This window comes from Ananas comosus, linkage group 15 (genome assembly GCF_001540865.1).
Source record: "Ananas comosus cultivar F153 linkage group 15, ASM154086v1, whole genome shotgun sequence".
Classification (NCBI taxonomy): Eukaryota; Viridiplantae; Streptophyta; class Magnoliopsida; order Poales; family Bromeliaceae; genus Ananas; species Ananas comosus.
This window is the reverse complement of record NC_033635.1, coordinates 1,520,476-1,540,452: the sequence shown is the minus strand read 5'-3', so window position 1 is coordinate 1,540,452 and position 19,977 is coordinate 1,520,476. Positions and strand designations below refer to the sequence as shown.

At 35.4% G+C, this 19,977-nt stretch overlaps 3 protein-coding genes across 3 annotated transcripts; 2 read left to right on the top strand and 1 right to left on the bottom strand.

Moving 5' to 3' along the window:
- On the top strand, positions 3,986–5,258 carry LOC109721214 (tubulin-folding cofactor C). The gene has a single exon (XM_020248683.1). It carries the CDS (start codon positions 4,037–4,039, stop codon positions 5,123–5,125), a length of 1,089 nt encoding a protein of 362 aa, XP_020104272.1. The 5' UTR covers positions 3,986–4,036; the 3' UTR covers positions 5,126–5,258.
- LOC109721215 (transcription factor MYB32-like) lies at positions 13,032–14,760 on the top strand. Its single transcript, XM_020248684.1, has 3 exons — positions 13,032–13,238; positions 13,582–13,711; positions 13,921–14,760. Exons 1-3 carry the CDS (start codon positions 13,106–13,108, stop codon positions 14,579–14,581), a joined length of 924 nt encoding a protein of 307 aa, XP_020104273.1. The 5' UTR covers positions 13,032–13,105; the 3' UTR covers positions 14,582–14,760.
- Positions 15,759–19,577, bottom strand: LOC109721213 (ubiquitin carboxyl-terminal hydrolase 3-like). Its single transcript, XM_020248682.1, has 6 exons — positions 19,096–19,577; positions 18,201–18,317; positions 17,859–17,957; positions 17,102–17,290; positions 16,791–16,972; positions 15,759–16,495 (listed from the first exon to the last, which is right to left on the bottom strand). The coding sequence occupies exons 1-6, from the start codon at positions 19,216–19,218 to the stop codon at positions 16,105–16,107; spliced, it is 1,101 nt and encodes a 366-aa protein (XP_020104271.1). The 5' UTR covers positions 19,219–19,577; the 3' UTR covers positions 15,759–16,104.

The window sequence follows — 19,977 nt, the reverse complement described above, 5'->3', positions numbered from 1 at the left end:
GTTTTGAGGGTTAAGTAAAACTCAAAAGTTCAGGAGGTAGCATGAATGAAATATTAGATAAAGGCACTGCAATTTACCCCCTAGGCACTATTGACTATAAATTATTTTATTATAATATATTACTTATAAATTAACTACTAACCCTCAAGTTAGTGATCATACTTGATTTTGAATTTATATAAATTTTTGTCCTAAAATAAATCATATCATAATTTATTCTACATTTTATTGTAATAAAATAAAAGCGAAAGAAATAAATTAGAGTGGCTTAAAGATAAGAAAAGAGCGATACTAACTACCTACGATACTCGAACACTCTATTGTCCTGATATACTCGCTAATATGGTTGATTTACAATAGGTGTCCTCACTCGGATATAGAGATTTTAATTCTCAGTTAATTTTCTATAGTACTAATTTATCTCTTTTATCTTTATAAGCATTGTTCTAAATTATTATAAAATATTATTTTATATTTTTATATTAAAAAAATTTAATTGGCTGAAATGAAGTACAAAAATTTTATTTTAGACTATAATAAAATTATATTGCATAGTTTCATAGAAAATAAGTGCATTTTCTAATAAAATATTATTTTATATTTTTTATATTAAAAATTTTTAATTCGCTGAAATAAAGTACAAAAATTTTATTTTAGGCTACAATAAAATTACATTGTATAGTTTCATAGAAAATAAGTGCATTTTTTAGAACAATACTTCTATAGATAAAGGGACAAACAAGTACTATAGAAAATTAACTGAGAATTAAAATCTCTATATCTAAGTGAGGACACCTAGGGCGTGTTTGGTTCGAAGTCGGAGTCGAAATTGGAATCGGAATCAAAATAAGCTAGAATCGGAATCGGAATGACTGATTCCCTAATTTTGTTTGGTTCATCACCTGAATCGGAATCGGAATAAATCATTCCCATTGTCGATATTTGGTTCAGATGGATATAAAAAACATAATCAAATTAATATACTAACATTATCTTTATAATATATTAATTTAAATTCAAATTAAAAATTTACATCAAAATTTTAAAATAATATCAAAATTTTAAATCTATTTGTTTCAAAAAAAAATTAAACTTTAAAGTTGAGTGGATAATTCAAAATATGAAACTAAATTTTAATTTATTCAAATTTAAACTTAAAATTACAATTTAAATTTTAATTTGAATCCATAAATTTAATTTAAGTTTGAAATAAAATTTGAATAAAACTTTATATAAATTAAAATTTAATTTAAATTCAAATTCATAAATTAGATTCGAAATACTTGATTAAATTTTAATTTTTAATTTAAGTTTAAATTAAAATTTAAAATTATATATTTAATTTTTAAATTTTAACTCATATTTTAATTTAAAAAGTTGAAAAAATAAATTTAATCCGAATAAATATTCATTCCGTCCGGATTCAACTTTCAATCCGGCCTCCTAGGTCGGATTGAAAAAAGAGGTGATTGGGGGATTCTTATTCCACTCAAGAATCGGAATCGGAATCGGAATCGGAATGAGACTCTCGCGTACCAAACACCCACAAACGGATTTATCCATTCCGATTCTGATTCCAGGATGAAAAAGAAGCGAACCAAACATGCCCATATTGTAAATCAACCATATTAGCGAGTACACCAGGACAGTAGAGTGTTTGAGTATTGTAGGTAGTTAGTATCGCTCTTTTCTTATATTTAAGCCACTCTAATTCATTTTTTTCGATTTTATTTTATTACAATAAAATATATGATAAATTATGGTATGATTTATTTTAGAATACAAAATATATATAAATTCAAAATCAAGTATGATCACTAACTTGAGGATTAGTAGTCAATCCATAAATAACATATTATAATAAAATAATTTATAATCAAGAGTCCTACAGAGTAAATTGCACTGCTACCTCCTGAACTTTTGACGAATTTCACTTAACCCCCAAACTCCTAAAATAGACACCTAACACCCTAAACTCTAATATTTCATTCGTTTTACCCCTTCCGTTAGTTTCCGATTAACGAAGCATGACGGAAAACTGACGGAATGGGTAACATGAATAAAATATTAGAATTTAGGGTGTTAGATATCCATTTTAGGAGTTCGAGGGGTAAGTGAAACTTCGCCAAAAGTTTAGAGGGTAACAATGCAATTTACCCAATTTATATAACATTTTAAACTTAATGCATAGGCATCAAACTTAGAATATCGTGTATGTAATAAATCAACGACATACATAAAGACAACATTTTAGTAGTCCCTTAGAATTGAGTGAGTGAATAGTTAAATAGTATGATTTAACGGATGAAAATAATTAAAGGGGTATATCCGACAGTAGAATTTTTTTCTTTGAGAGAAAGGTAGCATACTATCTATTTCGTTTATTTCTTTTATAAATAAATTTAGTTAGAAATGTGAAGCAACTGGATTTCGAATTTGGGACGGTCGGTTAATGGTAGAAAACATAGTAGCACCAACTATTTTGTGCTATTGATAGTATAGTAGCCGGACTCTCTCTCTCTCTCTCTCTCTCTCTCTCTCTCTATCTATATATATATATATGGATAGATAGATCAAGAGTTTTGCTAAAATATTATAAGTAGTAAACGACTCGATTTGCTACCAATTTATTTTCAATGCTATAGTTTTCATATTGACGATAGACACCATCGAGCATGATCTAAGCATTTAGATATTGTTCTCTTATTCATCAAGTGAATAAAAAATAAATAACTGAAAATAAATATTCTTCAAAAAGTGATAATACAATTTTTGTATTTAAGATCTACAGTCTAGATTTTATTTTAAGTAGTTAAAAAATTTTCTAACAAAAATTTATTTGATTTGGATTTTTCTATACCGTTAAATGAGCAAACGTACCGTATCGGCTATTAAAATTATAAATTTTTTTTTCCTTAAGACCCAGTTGCCTCACCATATAGCCTAGTTCATCTTCAAAATGAATGAAGCAGTAGTATGCTATCTTTTTTTAAAAAATATTATAGATTTTGTAACTCTTTGACCGTTCGATTATTGATGTCAAAACGTTATAAAATTTAATTTTTAGATAATTTAAATGATTAAGATTATGTTCAATAGTATCGGTCGTTGATTTGAAAGCCCTATCATCATGGAAAGTAAATCGATTGATAGTAGCCCGGTCAAGCTCGATAAATCAAAATGTAACATAATTACTTTGAGAAGTTGTCATATGAACTGAGAAGATCCGGTCTACAGAGGGCGGGGTCCATGCGACGATTGCTCGTTGGGACGGGAATTTATTGGCAGTTGTGTACCGTTTGACGTAAAGACCATGTTGATGTTGTGTTATCCTTTCTTTATTAGCGTCTGATAACGTACGAATTGAAAAGTATCCCTGGCTCAGTCCTGCGGATGGTTTACCAACGGCAGTGATGGGATCTACTTCCACGTGTCGTGCATAGAGAGCCTTCAGATTGTGAATTTGCTGTGATTTGTGCGGTTTGATTTTGTTGTTTGTTTGATTCTATTATGTCATTTGACTTCCACGGTTTACTTTACTTGGATGTACAAATCTATCTAACAATTTTTTTGAATTTTTTTTTGAGGAATTTATCTGAATATTCATTGCCAAAGTTATTCAGAGTATCTATAACACTTATCGGTAGTTTTTAACATAATAAATAATAAAAAATTTGATGATTAATATCTAGTCTATTCAATAATTTTATTAAAATGTGTCAGATCTATAATGAAACTTTGGAGCATACTGTACTGTCTCACTAAAAAAATCCTTGGCATAGGAAACAAATCGGAATCATCCTAATTGTGATCGGATTCAGTTTCCAAATCGTGATCAAATTCGAAACTTAGCGACAATTTTTGGGTCCGACCAAATTTCATCAAACGGGTCGGGTTCGATCAATCCGATTGTGGTCAACGGAAAAAACCGGACAGATCCGACCCATTACAGCCTTTCTTCTTCCACCGACCATCCTCACCTCTCTCTCTCTCTCTCTCTCTCTCTCTCTCTGCCGCCCTTCACTGCGCATCGACAATGGCGGAAGAGGGACCGCCTCCTTCGACCCAAACCCTAGATCCGATCGCGCAGCGGAAGCACGCCGCAATGCTCGAGCGCATCTCCAACCACCACCAATCCCGTCTCCACGCATCCGCCGCGCGCCGCTCCGCCTCCGCCGCGTCCCCTTCCTTCGACTCCGTCGCCGCGTTCCTCGATCGCTTCTCCGAGTTGAGGCGATCGATAGAGAGCGACCTCGCCCGGTGCCGCGGCGCCGCCCCCGCCGCCGCCGCCGATATCTGCTCGGCCCCCGCCATTAAGCCCGAGCTCGAGAAGGTCTCCGCCTCCATCTCCGATCTCGAGCGCCTCCTCGCCGAGAACTCCTACTTCCTCCCGTCCTACGAGGTTCGATCCTCCCTTAAGGCGATCTCCGATCTCAAGGAGGCGTTGGAGGTCGCCAATTCGGAGCTTCTTCCGAGGAAGAAGTTCTCCTTCAGGAACAAAGCCCCAAAGAAGGAATCCGCCACTTTGGTGAAAGAAATCGACGAGAGAAAAGTCCCAGATGAGGAAAAATCAAATCTTGCGGTCGTTCGCGACACGCCGGGGTTCAGGAACGAGAAAGGTGCAGTTTTGGTGAAGAAATTCAGGGCTTCCGAAGAAGACGAAGGGGATTTCACCCTAGCCAATCTCGAATCTTGCAAAGTTTACCTCAAAGGCCGGTTTCGGGCACTCTTTGTGCATCGGCTTAAAGATTGCAACGTTTTTGCTGGGCCTGTTCTTGGATCTATCCTCATAGAGGAGGCAAGCAATTGTGTGTTCATGTTGGCCTCCCATCAGATCAGGATTCACCAAGCCACGGTGGCTGATTTCTATCTCCGTGTTCGAAGCAGGCCGATCATAGAGGACTGCAGTGGGGTGAGATTTGCGCCGTATCGGTTGTTTTATGAAGGGATTGATGAAGAGCTCAGAGTTTCTGGACTCGGAGTGGAAACAGAAAATTGGGCAAATGTGGATGATTTCAAGTGGTTGCGGGCGGTGCAGTCGCCAAATTGGTGTCTTATACCGGAGGACGAACGATTAGGCAGTGTAAACATTTCAGAAGTTACGGAGCAGGACAATGATAATTAGTTCTTTTTTACTCTGAATTTTCTGCCTTGTTGCATGTTTGATTAACCAGGTATCAGTTTGTTTTATTTGGGCACTTCACTATTCTTTCAGATTAATCTTATTTTATATAAACCCTGGTTTTTATTTGTTATTCCATGCTTGTTGTTGACCTATTCATGATCCTCCTTGGGAATTGAATGCACACTTGAGTTCATTCCATACACTAAAATTTTTTCAAATATTTTTAGCGATCAACTGATCAAGGACCCGAGCGCAATAGAGTTGAAAGTTTATTGACTAAATTGTTTAGGTGGAAACTGCAGGAGCCCAGTTGCAGTACTGGGATAGTATAGGGACTATCTATATGTGTTACCCTAGTTTCAAGATGGACTCACTTTGTTGGCTGCCATTCGGCAGAATGATTTGTTCTGTCAAACCATCGTGTGTTGCCTCATCAGCCCTGAACAATTCAATTTCAATGGAGACAATATACTGCCGCAGTTGCCCTCCTGAGATTCATCACGGTTTTAAAATGTTGGGATTGAAATGTTTTTCCTAAGCTTGGATACTCTAGAGGAGACTTTACTTAGCTAGTAACTAATCGATTGCAGGACTCTGTCTGATTCGCCGTTCAGTGATATGTCGACCAGACTTCAAATTGATAAATATTTAAAAATATCAACCAGAACATGATGTTGAGAGCTCGGCAGAGTCTAGCTCTTTCATGGTCTGTGGAACACTCAGCACTTTATATTCAATTTAATTGCTACATAAGTATCATTCAGTCAGCGAAATTGAATATTAAGTGATGATATGTGGCCCATGGCTTACAAATACAGAAAGCCTATGCTCTAACAAACACCGGATTGCATCGTATGGTCCCTTGTATTTTATTGTGAATTGCTTTAATATGTGAAATGATGGAATAAACTGCTTGGAAGCATAACTCATTTTAATTTCAATCAGGAAGCTGATTGGAAATGCCAATGCTTTTGATGGAAGTATTATAATGCACATAAGTGGTTGCTATTTGGAGTGATTTTTGGTCCCTGAACTAAGTTTACATAGTTTGGACCTTGATTTGCAGATAAATTAACGGCTAAAAAATAACAATACTTGCAATTTATTACTAGTGTAAAGCTGAAAGTCGCACGTGGCTTGTATACTTAATAGAATTCTATTGCTTTATTTTGGCTAATAAGTGGTGTCAAATCTTTAGTCTATTTAGAAGTTTGATCATACAGTTAGGAGCTTGTTTACGTGGTTGCTCTCTTTCACCATCTTTTGGTTGAGTAATTTCATTCGAGTATCCGACTAGGATGATCTCATAAGATATACACTATATCTCCACTTCTTAAAATATGTTTTACAGGGCTAATATTCCTACTTCTTCCAGAACTCTGTGCTTGCCTGCCATAACAAACTTAAAAAACCTGAAGACAAACTTATATGGCAATTGCAGAGTATTGTGAATCAATTGTTTAGAGGATAATGAAAACAGAAGAGATGCAACAATTTCACAGCTGCATTGATCCATTGCCATGCAGTTAATCTTATCCGAATTCGCACTATAACTTTGCCCTTCATTCTTGGCCATCAAAATACAATTTTCATCTTTTTCTCAAAACATACAATTTTCATCTAACAAATACAACATCTGAGAATTGCATGTTCTATAACAATCAATTATCAAGTTTTTATAAGAACTGCAAGTATAGACTTTTCGAAATAGCAATTTTGTCCAGTTCAAGCAAAATCTCGTGCTTGTATGACAGCTGAATTTGTTATTGTGTATTACAACAGTCGGTGGGAATGGCATAGTTTTCAAAGGACCTTGTGAATCAGAAACCTCTTTCCACAAATTAAGTCGTTGGTTTCCTCTTCATTGTTCATAACTTCTGTAAGCGTGGTTCATCTGGCAAATAAACTAGATATTAAATCTTGGGATAATTTCATCAATACCCCTTTGAAAAATTATAATTTCATGAATAACCCTCTAAACTAGAAAATATCATCAATACCCCTCTTAAAACCAAAAATGTTCACAGATACCTTTTAGGTTCACTTTCCGTCAAGTGGTCATCCAATATTTTATAAATACCAATTTTACCCCTAGCAACATTTTAAATATGTAATATTTAAGATTAATTATCTGATCAATTTTTAACATTTGAATCACATAATAATTTAACATTATTTTTAAAATATTTCAATTAAAGATCTATAGTCTATTAAGTGTAATAGTTAAATCTCATTATGATTTTTCGCTTTTAAATTATACATAATTATAATGCAATTTGTCCATAGTAGAATTCAACATTAACTATTTAAAGATTTAATTTTAAAAATTTTATTTAAATAACTCACATATCTCATGCTAAAAATATTTTGATATCAAAATTCTCGATATTAGAGTATTACTTATATGATCTGCTCAAACAAAAAATTTTTAATTGAAAATTTATTGTTAACAATAAAGTAAAATTTTATGAAAACCCTCTCATCTATAGTCCACTTCGACATAATCCTAACTCGAAAAAGCATGAGATTTAACTTTCAGATAGTTTAAATGGTTTATATCATGTTTAACGGTGCCGATTGTCAATTTGGAAATTCTATCATTGAAAACAAATCGTAGTAAATCAAGTTGTACTACCGATAGTATTATAACAAAACTCTCTATATATATACCCTCTCAACCTAAGTGTTTTTTTAAAAATTTTAGCAATTGAGTGTTTTTCCCAACAAAATTAAAAATTTTATCAAATTCATGTGAGGAATCTCAATTAAAAAACTTTTAACTAAGTAAAGTCAAAATAAAGAAAAACTAATAGTTCAAGGTCTCTTAATGTTAAAAAATAAAACTTAAAGGGGTCTAGTTCAAAATGATCTATAGGTGAGGGGTTTTTTTNTTGAATTTGATAGTCAAAAAGAAATAAAACTCAAATAGACCCCCGCACCAACAAAATTAAAAATTTTATCAAATTCATGTGAGGAATCTCAAATGATCTATAGGTGAGGGGTTTTTTTATTTTTTACGCACTAATAATTAGTGCTAGAGATGTTATTTTTAAAATTTAGAAGGGTACTTAATGAAATTGCCCCTTAATTATTTGCTATCAAAATATCACCTAACCTTTTTAGGGCTAAATTAGTCATTTTGTAACTCAACCTTTATTTAACCAAACTTTAACCATGGTTATAGTAACAGCAGTTAGAAGAAAGGGTAATTGTGAAAATTTTTTGCATTTGAAGGGGTATATATGATATTTTCAACTTTGCAGGGGTATCTATGATATTTACATATTTGAGAGGGGTAGTGATGAAATTGCCCCTTAAATCTTTGTTATGTGGTGGATGTACAGTGAACTTTATCCAACGAACTCATTCATGGGCAAATACTAAATTTAGTAATACATCCACTGACCATTTGCAATGCCCCATCAATGTGTGAGACAGTAATATTTTAAGCGTGGTTCATCTGGCGAATAAACTAGATATTAATTCTTTGTTATGTGGTGGATGTACAATGAACTTATATCCAACGAACTCATTCATTGGCTAATACTAAATGTAGTAATACGTCCACTGACCGTTTGCAAGGCCCTATCAATGTGTGATACCGTAATATTTTAAGCTTATGAACAAGTTGGTGATAAACAAGTAGATTTTTGTTTGAAAGCCTCAACTAACAGAGTATAATGACTAATCAATTTTCCTATTATCTACCCTAGAATAATTTAGAAGAGCATCTGAAGAAAGTAAGCATATAATTTGGGACCAATCAATTGAGGTTACATCACTTGGGGTCACATCAATTGTATCTGCGTATTTTCTTTCAGATACTAAAGCTACTTTACCTCCTGAGATATGTAGCTTGAGCCTAGCTATAGTCTATGTTTTAAGTGCAAAACTGTTTTAACAGTTGTCGATGTAGAGTTATGAAAACTTGGAAGCTTAGTAAAATCACAACATATTAGTCATCAGTTACTGTCAATTTACTTCTGAAGTTTGTGGAAATGATTCTATATGAACTTTTAGCGAAAGTGCATTTTAGAATGGACTCTTGTTGATGGTGCATAAACAGAAAGCTTTTCTGCTCACTTTAACTAGTCTCTATTAGGTAATACAAGGTAAGTCATGTATGAGAGAGTGTTACTCTCTATATTTGAAAAGCGAATGAAAGAGAAAGAATTAATATTAATTGTGTAAATAATCAATTTTACAGGATCTTCTATCAGCAGTATATTCTGTTATTAACTACCGTATAAACAACATTGCATGTAATAGAAATAAGATGTCCTGTCCTGTTTGGTGTGCTGGTTGAGAAGACTGGCAATAGTGGAAAGTTCTTAACCATAAATCTAAAGTGTACTTCTTTTTCTGATTTTTCCTTTTCTTATTGTTTCTAGTACAGCTGCAATATGATTGTTTCTAGTCATTCTATTTATTCATTAACAACCTAAGATTTTGAATGCAAACAAACACATGATAACATATAGAAAGTCCTGAGGCTAAATGACTGAAATCTAGTGCAAACACTTTGTATCCTTCCTATTGTTAATAAACCTTACCTTGCAGGACCACCATGATAATGAGACCACCTCATATGAGGGCTTGCTTTCTAACTTTTTTCTGTTTTATTTGTTATAACCAATTGTAATACGCTTGAATTTGTCAGGCAAAGGAGACTGGGAAGTATTAGCATTCTCACTGTTAATTTGCTTGCGAAGATACTGAATTTGCCTTATTCTTGTTGAATGTTGTTCTTGTTGTTTCAATCAGAATTATCAAGATAGACCAAGACAGTTTCTTACTGTTTTAACCATAATAATACTTACATTTACCTTAGGAATGAATTTAACAACATCGTCATCATCATCATCATCCTAGTCTGACTATGATGGACTAGAATATGTCACATGAACCAGACACTTCAAACTAAAGTCATAACTACTAACCTAATAAGAGCTAACATCTTGTCCTGAGTATCATAAAAAATTGTATATGTCTGACACAATCGGTAATTACGTTTTCAAAACCCTGTAGCACATATAGAACTCATTTGAGTTGTCGGACTTAATTACATGTGGAGATTTAATAGGATGGCTTGAATGTGATTCACATACATTGGATATTAAGACGTTTTTTTCAGGTAGTAATAAATCTCGTGCTCCTCTGATAATTGGCTACGATTATCGCATGCTCAAATTGTATTTGTTTAGCTTCAATGCCTTCATCATGTCATCTTAGAAAATTTGTAGGCATAATAACTAAACCATGACTACCATGTATTCTATTAGCCAGATTCCTATGGTTCCAAAATACATGTGCAGTATATGAAATCCATTTTACTGGCTTTTAGTTCTAGGTGTACTGTACAAAGATGAATGTCTGTAGTACGTATCTCACTGGTGTTAGTTATGTAGGAAAATTGTTCACGAACGATACTTGAGTCAACTAGTATGTGGGACTGATAAAGGACAAAATTGGCACATTATTAAACTATTAGCTGTCCTCTGATTATTAAGCAGAAATAATTAATTTAATGTAGAACCTATGGAAATAGTTAATTTAATGTAGAATTTATGGACATAAATATTGTCCATTTAATTATTTCTCATGTCACTGTTGGTGATCGCTTAGGATATACATCCTTCTTGTTGATCAGTTCAGGCTTTGTTTATGCAAGTATATGCAATGGATGATAATATGATATGGGTTTAGGCATTATTCTACGAGGAAATCATTTCGTTTGTTGAATTAATCACAATTTATATTTTAATTGAAGATTGACATATGATATCCAGCTATTTGGACACCGTAGGTTGACTGTAGCCATTAGCATGAGAAAAGATCTATTAATATAACATAGCCTGGTTGAGATGCTTGCTGGTTGGGCTTTTGAACATTGTTTATCTCGCCATCAAACTTTTTGACAACACCAGGTCGTGTGACCTAGTAAGAAAGAGAAAGTAATAGGGCATTTTGCTAAAAAATTGCGCACCTTTCGTGATCAACTTGATAATATTTAAATAGCACAAGTTAAATAAGGCTTCTTTTATGTTTATGTTTGATTATTCTTTCACATCTATCATCTCTGTTTCATTCAGTTGCTCCTGTTGCAGGATTACGAGGAAAAGCTGGGGGAGGGAGAGGAAACACGGATTTCGCATAATCATCGAGTGCTTGTGAAACGAAAATTTCTAATCTTCTGTTTAGATCAAATTTGTGCAGTGAACATGTTATGATCAGCAATGGAAAATGTTCTAATCTTCTGATGTGCCTACTTTGCAACTATATCTCCACACTTCTTTTTCTTTTCCTTTTTTGGAAATGTCACTTCTTATCACTTCAAACTTCAATACCCTCTCCAATGCTAACTTGTGGTGTGATTAAACCCTTTCCAATTTATTAAAGTATTGAATTCTACCCTATTCTTTTATGTCTCTCTGATGGCATCTATTTTCAATTCATGCTACTTGAATTTACCTCTTCCAATTATATCATATTTGCTTGTGATTAAAAGAGAAAGGATGGGGAAAAAAAGGTTCTGCATCGTAGTTTCTTCCTTGTTTAATGTAGTAGGTATGTGAAAGAAGTTGATCTCACTCGTGCCCTATTTTCTCCTCTAACTCATGTGAAGCCTCCGTACATTATTTGTCCAACTAATCTCTGTCACTGTGCTGCCAACATAAGCTTCTCGCCTCATATTCTTTTCTCTTTTTTTTTTTTCATGTTGAGCAATGCTATTTATACATCCCAAAAATAGGTATAAATCTTATACTCTATCAATTTAAAGATCGATATTCTTATCAATTTCCTTATTTAATATTAAATATTTTAAAAGGAACTTCTCAATTTGCTGGGCGAGTGGGTGTGAGATATACACTCCGCTGTTGGGTGTGCAAGTCGTATTTCTCTTTATGTCATGTCCTGCGCTCCCTCAAACCCACTTTTCCCATTTCTTTGAAGAAAAAGTCCTCCATCCAATCGGGAGGTTCATAGCTCCATTGTTTGGCCAACACCAATTCTATATCCAATCAATGATTTATTTTTGACATAAAAGTAGGGTCAAAATTTGGTAGCAAGAAAACCAGGAACTAACACTCTTTGAGTTCTCAACTAAGGCCCTAACTTTTTTGCAGATCAGAAGACTCCAAATGCATAGATCATGGATCATGGTTAAATCCCTGAATCTTAATTCACAATTATAATATTGTTTCCTTATTTGCTTAGTTTGTTAAGAGCTAATTTTGGAGCCTAACCTTCTATAGACCTAGCTGGTGTAAGCAGAGTTGATTATGTTTTCAGAGCAAACAGGAAAATGGGGTTGGTTAGAAGTGGGAGAACTGTCACCTGCAGTGGTGTGTGTCCCCTCTTTGAATAAAGATAAAATCTGCTGCTTCTTATGTAGGAGATTCATGCCCCACCATACTGTTCTTCAAGTCCCTTTTATCTTATTTCATATATCCATTTATTTTTTTGGCTTATTTCTTTTCCTTTTGTTTTGGCACAATTAAGGTTGAACCGGAATTACATAGCTCCGTGTCAAGATGATACCTCACCATTATTTCCAGGGTGGATTCATGTAAACAGATGAATACCTTGTACAAGTACAGCTGAAGTATTATTATCTATTCCTCCTGATCCTATAGCAAACAAGAGGAGCTGGATATACAGTATTTCTAGCATTCAAATAGGCTCTTTTAGTCCACACTACCAATATTCATTTCATCTTGCAATATATAATGTTCGTTGCGAAATGAAATTGCAACTACTACAACTACCAAAAAAAAAAAGGTATCCAAATCTATTTGAAAAGAATGTATCATTGTTTTTTTCTTTAATGTAGTAATGAAGGGCCAATAGGACATTTTCTTAACAAACAATTTGTGGGATCCACAAGCAAGGGAGTGCATGTATAAATTGAGCGTGTGCTGGGAGACCAATCACTTGTGACTTGAACATATCCTACTCCCTTAAAGCAGGAAAATAAAGATGGGGAGATCCCCATGTTGTGATGAGAATGGCCTGAAGAAGGGGCCCTGGACCCCTGAAGAAGACCAGAAACTCATCCAATACATCCAAAAGCATGGACATGGCAGCTGGAGAGCCCTCCCTAAGCTTGCTGGTCCCTCCTCTCTCTCTCTCTCTCTCATGTTCATCACTTACTATGTACTTTTTTTGCCCGACTGTGGCGTGTAGTCTTATTCGATGAAGTGTTGTCAAGAAAAGTACTATCAATTTTGCTATTGAAATTCTCTTTCAATAACTTTCTATTCACAAGAAAGCAGAAGCTCTAAATTGAAGCTTCTTGTTTTTGAAGCTCGATCACAAGCTCAATTCATTTTGTCATCATAGTAGAAGTCCCAAACTTTTCTTCTGTCTTGCGTGCTCTTTTATAGATAGTTGTAGCTAAAAGTAAAAGCAACTGGTAGGCAAAGTGTTAAAACTGCTACTTCAATAAGTTGCAGGACTCAATAGATGTGGCAAGAGTTGCAGGCTCAGATGGACGAACTACCTAAGGCCGGACATCAAGAGAGGGAAGTTCTCATCCGAGGAAGAGCAGACCATTCTGCATCTTCACTCGATCCTCGGAAACAAGTAAATCTTTCTCCATCGGTGGTGATATTAGTATAGCAGAAATTATTATCGATAGCGCAGTGCAATTTTACGAAACCTAATCAATCTTTATGCTGCAACATTGAATAGATTCGATGTACTTACTTTGCTAATGTCAGCCTCCTCCTCCATCTTCTTCCATCTATATCAAAATGAGATGCTAATAATCGCTTCCTATATATGTTCCTCAGATGGTCGGCAATCGCAACGCATCTTCCAGGTCGCACTGATAACGAGATAAAGAACTTCTGGAACACTCATCTAAAGAAGAAATTGATCCATATGGGCATCGACCCAGTGACGCACCGGCCTCGGACCGACCTTTTCGCTACCCTACCCCAACTCATGGCGCTTGCAAGCCTTAAAGATCTTATGGACCACCAAACTTTGGACGACTACACTGCGCGATTACGATCGGATGTGGCTCAATTGGCAAAGCTCCAGTGCTTCAATTACCTTCTCCAATCTTCACCTGCAATAAATACTAGTTCAATCACCAACATGGAGCCTATGATGAGCTTATTTAGCTCAGCAGTCCCTACAATTACTAGTATTCCACCTCCGTGTGCTTTTCCTGTCGCTAATGCTGATACGCAGTTTCATCATTTACCAGAGATATCATGCAGCCTAGATCAACCGCTCGGAACATATAATAATAATAAACATGATACGAGCTTTCTTACGCTAAGTAATGAGAATAATAGCGCCGGATTGGAAACGGTATCTCCTCTTATCAGCACTTCGACTAGCAATATAGATGCTTGTAGCTCTTCTAGCTATGAGAAGAATGTGGGCTCCTCCTTCTGGCCTGAGATGTTGGTTGAGGACCCTTTTATTGCGGAGTTTGCTTAGTATTACGATGCTCTCTTTTATCCATGTCATTTGATTGAACACTCTTGTAAGGGATACAAAAGAAGTCCACACTTCTATTGTAGTGTTGTTAGTGCTCACCTTGTATGTACAAAGACAATGTTGGTTTATGAACGTGTTTGTATGTTAATTTTACTATTCAGTGGATGATTTTCGATGTATCAACTTATGCACATATGGTTCATTTTCTCTAATGAGTTATTACTAGTTATTACTGATGAAGAATCATTTGAGGCAGTTAGAGAGTTGATATGGTTTTATTACTAGTTATTACTGATGAAGAATCATCTGAGGCAGTTAGAGAGTTGACCTAAGTTGTCACTTCACCAGTGGTGCATAATTCACAACTAATGATGAAAAAGGCCCCACAAATTTTAGTTTCAAGAGCCGTCAAAATCGACAACCCCAACACTCAATTAGATAATACCATTCAGCCAATACAGCGATGTTTAGAAACTTATGTCTCTTGATGGAAACTTTGGTGGACTTCCATATTCAATTCAAGGTTAAGAAAAATTGCTGCTAAGCCTTTTCAGACGTGATATATAGTAATAGTCTAGTTTGGGCAACTGAATAGTAGGGACAGATAACATTTATTAAATTTGATCAAATTCGATCAGTGAAAAAAAAAAAAACCGATTCAATAAATTTACGCCAAATTTAAAAGAAGCTTTGTTAGCAACATCATTCTTTTAAACTACCATATATGATTGCCGAGTTGAATATCAAATCTAAAAGACATCACATATACAAATTTGATTTGATAAATGCATTTCACGGCACCCTGTAGTACAACTCAAAATATATATATTTTTCTTTTTCCGCTTAAGGAGCAGGTGGAACGAAAACTTCCTCAATAAGGCACTAACTACTATAAACCATATTTCAAATCTTTATAACCACCACAAACGATAATGCTTCTCTTAATCACCAAAGAAAAACAATGGTTTGAAGTTCGCTGCAATGCAACGAAAGATTATTATAACCTATGGTATGGTTGCTAATTTCTGCACATTGGTGTAATGGGAATGAATCGGAGTCGCCGGCAAATAATCCTACAAATAAAATGCCGACAGATTTTGGGGGTATATAAGAAGTTATTGCTGATAAATCTAGAACAACAAACACATGCACGAGCTGCGGTAAAACGTTCTAAAGCTTGAGAACAAAATTGTAATTTTATACCCAAATGCAAGATAAAGCACTTTTTTCACATCTTTCTCCTTCGAGGACATTATTGGAGGACCAAAGCGAGGGAGAAAGTCTAAAGCAACTCATGCACCCATATATAGTAGCAGGAATGTCCCGCATAACTCCGGAAGCACTCAGCATTTCTCTATCTGTGGGGGGAAATATTCCTAGCACTTGTAGAACCCTTAAGACCCTTTCTTCGTCCTGCTTATTGTGGTTTCACTACCTACTATACACTAAGACAACCATATGGTAAAATTCTACCTCATATCGAAAGAGAAAAGGGTGAGTGAAAACTGGGCTTCTAACTCTTTTCAACCAAGGCCCTCATAGAAGAGAATGTAACCATAATCTGTATTGTTGGAAAATTCTTGTGTGGACCCAAAGTATGTCTGCACGGCTGATTCATCAATCATGTCAACATTATCGTCGTCGAAGTACAGCCAGCGGTTGTGGCTTTTGATAAGGCTGACATAGTGGCCATGGTTGGACCCGCCTCCCACATGGACTACGACGGCAAAGAGAGAATACTCCGCATCTGAATTGTTGATAGTGTTGCTAAGCTTAAGCTCCAAGGGAAACACCACGCGGTAGAGTAGCTTCTTGTTCCGGCCGAGCTGCTCCATGTATTTGAAACGTTTGAGATGAATTACAAGGACGTTTGGTGTCTTCTTAATCTTCATCCTCTTTTGAGCTTCCTGCAAACTGAGGCAAGGAACAATTGTTTAATCTAACAGCTACAACACTATCACAGAGAAACGGCTAGTAAAAATTCTGTTATTTAGGAAGGTCACAAATTGATTTTTTTTTTTTCCCTGGTATCTGTTAGTCCTCTGTGATTTGCCAAACCTTAACAAGTGTGGTCGCATGAAACAATTTACTGCATATCCATTTTGGTACTTTTGACTTGATAATTTAAGCCATTGGCGGTATCAAATCATTGAAAGTAAACTTAAAGCAGAGCTTGAAAAAAATAAATGAGAAAGAACTTATAGGTCACCTGCAGCATTTATCACAGAAGAACTTATCCTCGGCATTTAATGTCTCTGTTGAACTAAAGTTTTTCAAGCAGCTGGTGATTGAGCTATTTTGCTCAATGTCAAGGCTCAGGTCGAGAAAAGTTTCATCCCTTGCGGTGACAGTTTCACACCGTAGACACCTTGTTTCATTAGTTAATATGCCCTACACATTGAAAAGGAAGATGGCCGTGAGGAAGAGAGGACAGGTACGAAGAAAAATTACAAGCTAGAATAAAGGTGTTGTCAAACTAAAATTATTATGGTGAAGCTAGAATGAGAAATAAAAATTCACCTGAAAACTTTTGTGCACCCATGTAACAAAGGGCTCTTTCTTGATTCCATTGTCTTGAATATGGTTTGTACCATTCACAACTTTTTGCGACAAAGATGGCGTTTCAGGGGATGTTTTTGCCACATTAGACTCTTTCTCAAGAATGTCAACAAGCTCATTCAGCAAGAAATTCAAGAATTCGTGAGCATCCTACAAAAAAATAAAGCGCACATACACAGACATTTAAGATTATCTGATGATATCTTAATGCACAACAAAAAGATTATTTGTACAGTATGTCAGCAACAGTCAACACAACACAGGATAAAAAGAAACAACATGATGTAGGACATTCTTTCTAGACATCTCAATAAGAGATGGCACATGAGACCCACGTACGAATGGCTAATAATAAAAAAGAATCATAAACTATCTAATTTAAAGGGAACCCCTCCATCCCGTTACTTTTTATAATGACGTAAACAATATATAATGATCGCTAACAATAAATCATTGCCATTCCGACTTCTAACAGCACAATGTGAGCGAATGAATTAAAAGAGGGAATATCCTGCAATGTGTTTCATAGATCCATACATGATTAAGGCGCTGATAAAACATGTAGATCGACACACTACTAATAGTTAAATCATGATTATTACCATAACTGTAGACAAAACAGTGCTTGCCAAAGATGTGTACACCGCAACAACATTCCCAAAGATCATCAAGTTAATGTATGTCAGCATCAATAACAACACAATCCAAATTGAATTACCTGATGCATATGGCTGTTGAAAAGCTCATTTTCTTTCCTCACTCTTTGAACAAAACGCTTCGGAGCAATAACGCCAGTTTTCTTCTTTTGGGAGCTAATCTGCAGAGGATGAGTGTAGAACAAAGTCATATGTCATTGCCACAGCATGTACCTGAACACATCTTGCATAATTAAGAGTGAATGCACCCTCAATAACATATACTATTTGTGTATGTAAATGTAGAGAGAGAGAGAGAGAGAGAGAGAGAGAGATTTAACATATGAGCCTCTAAATATGCAAGAGAGAGTCTTATACAGAAAAGGAGGAACATTTAATGAGAATGAATACCTAGAAGAAATTACCTGGGTGAACAGGTCAGCCAAGCATGTTAAAATATTCTCTTCTACATCTCCAACATTCTTACGGCCTTCGTAGTACTCCAGTAATTGCTCTCGGAAAGGAACACAAAAATAAAGTGCCTAAACATAAGTATTAAAACAATATAGCTGTCGGTTATACCGTCCGATGAAAAAGATAAACAATCAAATTAAATCTGAACATGAATTTCCAAATTGACAAGTTCCAAGCACTCGACTTCTGAAAAAAGCAAACAGGGCGACCATGTGTTTCGACCCATGAAATCAAACCATATGGAAGTTCATTTAACTACAAGTTCATACTCAAAAGAGAAGTTCTCTTTCTTCTTCAAAATAATTTTTTCAATTTGAACCTTTCGTCAAAGGATCTCTCGATATGGGAAATTACTAGAAAAGCAATATAAGCTAATTTTTACTACTTCCATCATTCGATCGACAGTATAGAATACAAAACAACGAACTTGCAAAAAAAACTAATTAGCACGCAAACAGTAGATAAACTCAAATTTACAACAAGGAAAAAAAAAAAGCCTGCTTAATCAAATGATAAATAAACATGCAATGCAAAGGAAACTAAAGGGTGAAAAAGGTGGGAGTTTAAAAGAACATGCTACACATGATAATCAGTATGGACCTTACTAAACAAGGCTCCTGCATCACTATTCCAAACATAATTGCCAGGATCATAAGATCATAACTATGTTCCACGTTACAATCTAACCCAAAAAAAAATGAAATTTTCACTAAGAATCCACATACATTTGCCCACAAACGCATGATGAAGGCAATTTCTATTACAAAAAGTTCAGGAAACATAAAAGTATAGAACAAAAGGTTGGACTTCGTCTATTTATGCCGAGAATAAGAAGTATGAGGCGACCTGCAATACGCTGTTGCAGTAACAAGTGTTCCCGAAGTTCTCGAGGCCGAAGTATCGCTCGCCCTCCGGGAACTGGTCGCCGAGAGCCTTCTCGAGCTTCGAACCCGCGGCTCCCATCACCATACGCTACCGCGAACGCCGCGGCCTCGAGGAGATCGGAATCGAAACCCTAAATCGAGCCCTAAATCCCCTTCCTTGCGCCCCCGTTGCTCGGGTGCTTCGCGGCGCTCCTCCTCGTAGCAGGAGCGATCCCCGTTGATGACGATGGATGCGGATTCGATCGTCCTGTTAGGGTTTAGTTAGAAAGGAGCCGGATATTTCTAGGGTTTTTATTGGAATATTCGTCCCCTCAGATTTGGGTCGTTTTGTTGTTGATGGGGAAAATCGATAGGGATAAACACAGAGCGAACAAACGATCGCTCGTAGTCAAAATATACGCTGGGCACGCCATATTATGGAAACTCTTTACTTTCCCCAATAACTCCCCCCAAATCGACCTTGCCATTTAAAATACAAATTTTCCTATTTTTCGGTAGGCCAGTGGCCATAGCGCACAACTCTATAGACTCGAACTAAATTTATTTTGTCTAATAATATTAAATTAAATAAATTATTATTATCAAAACCCGCTCGAAGAGTTATCACAAAAGTATGTAAAATAGTTTTGTATATTTTTTTTGTAGGACCGTAAAATTTATTACTTGGAACTGTTTTTTATAAGGTTGAAAGAAATATATTTGTTGTAAATTAGCTTAAAATATATTTGTTGCGAATAGCAACCGTTGCTTATAACCAAAAAAGTTATAGCTACAGCCCTACAAATACAACCATTTTTAGTGGTGATCCCTCTAATTGCTATTTAGAAGAAACGTTAGTTGTACT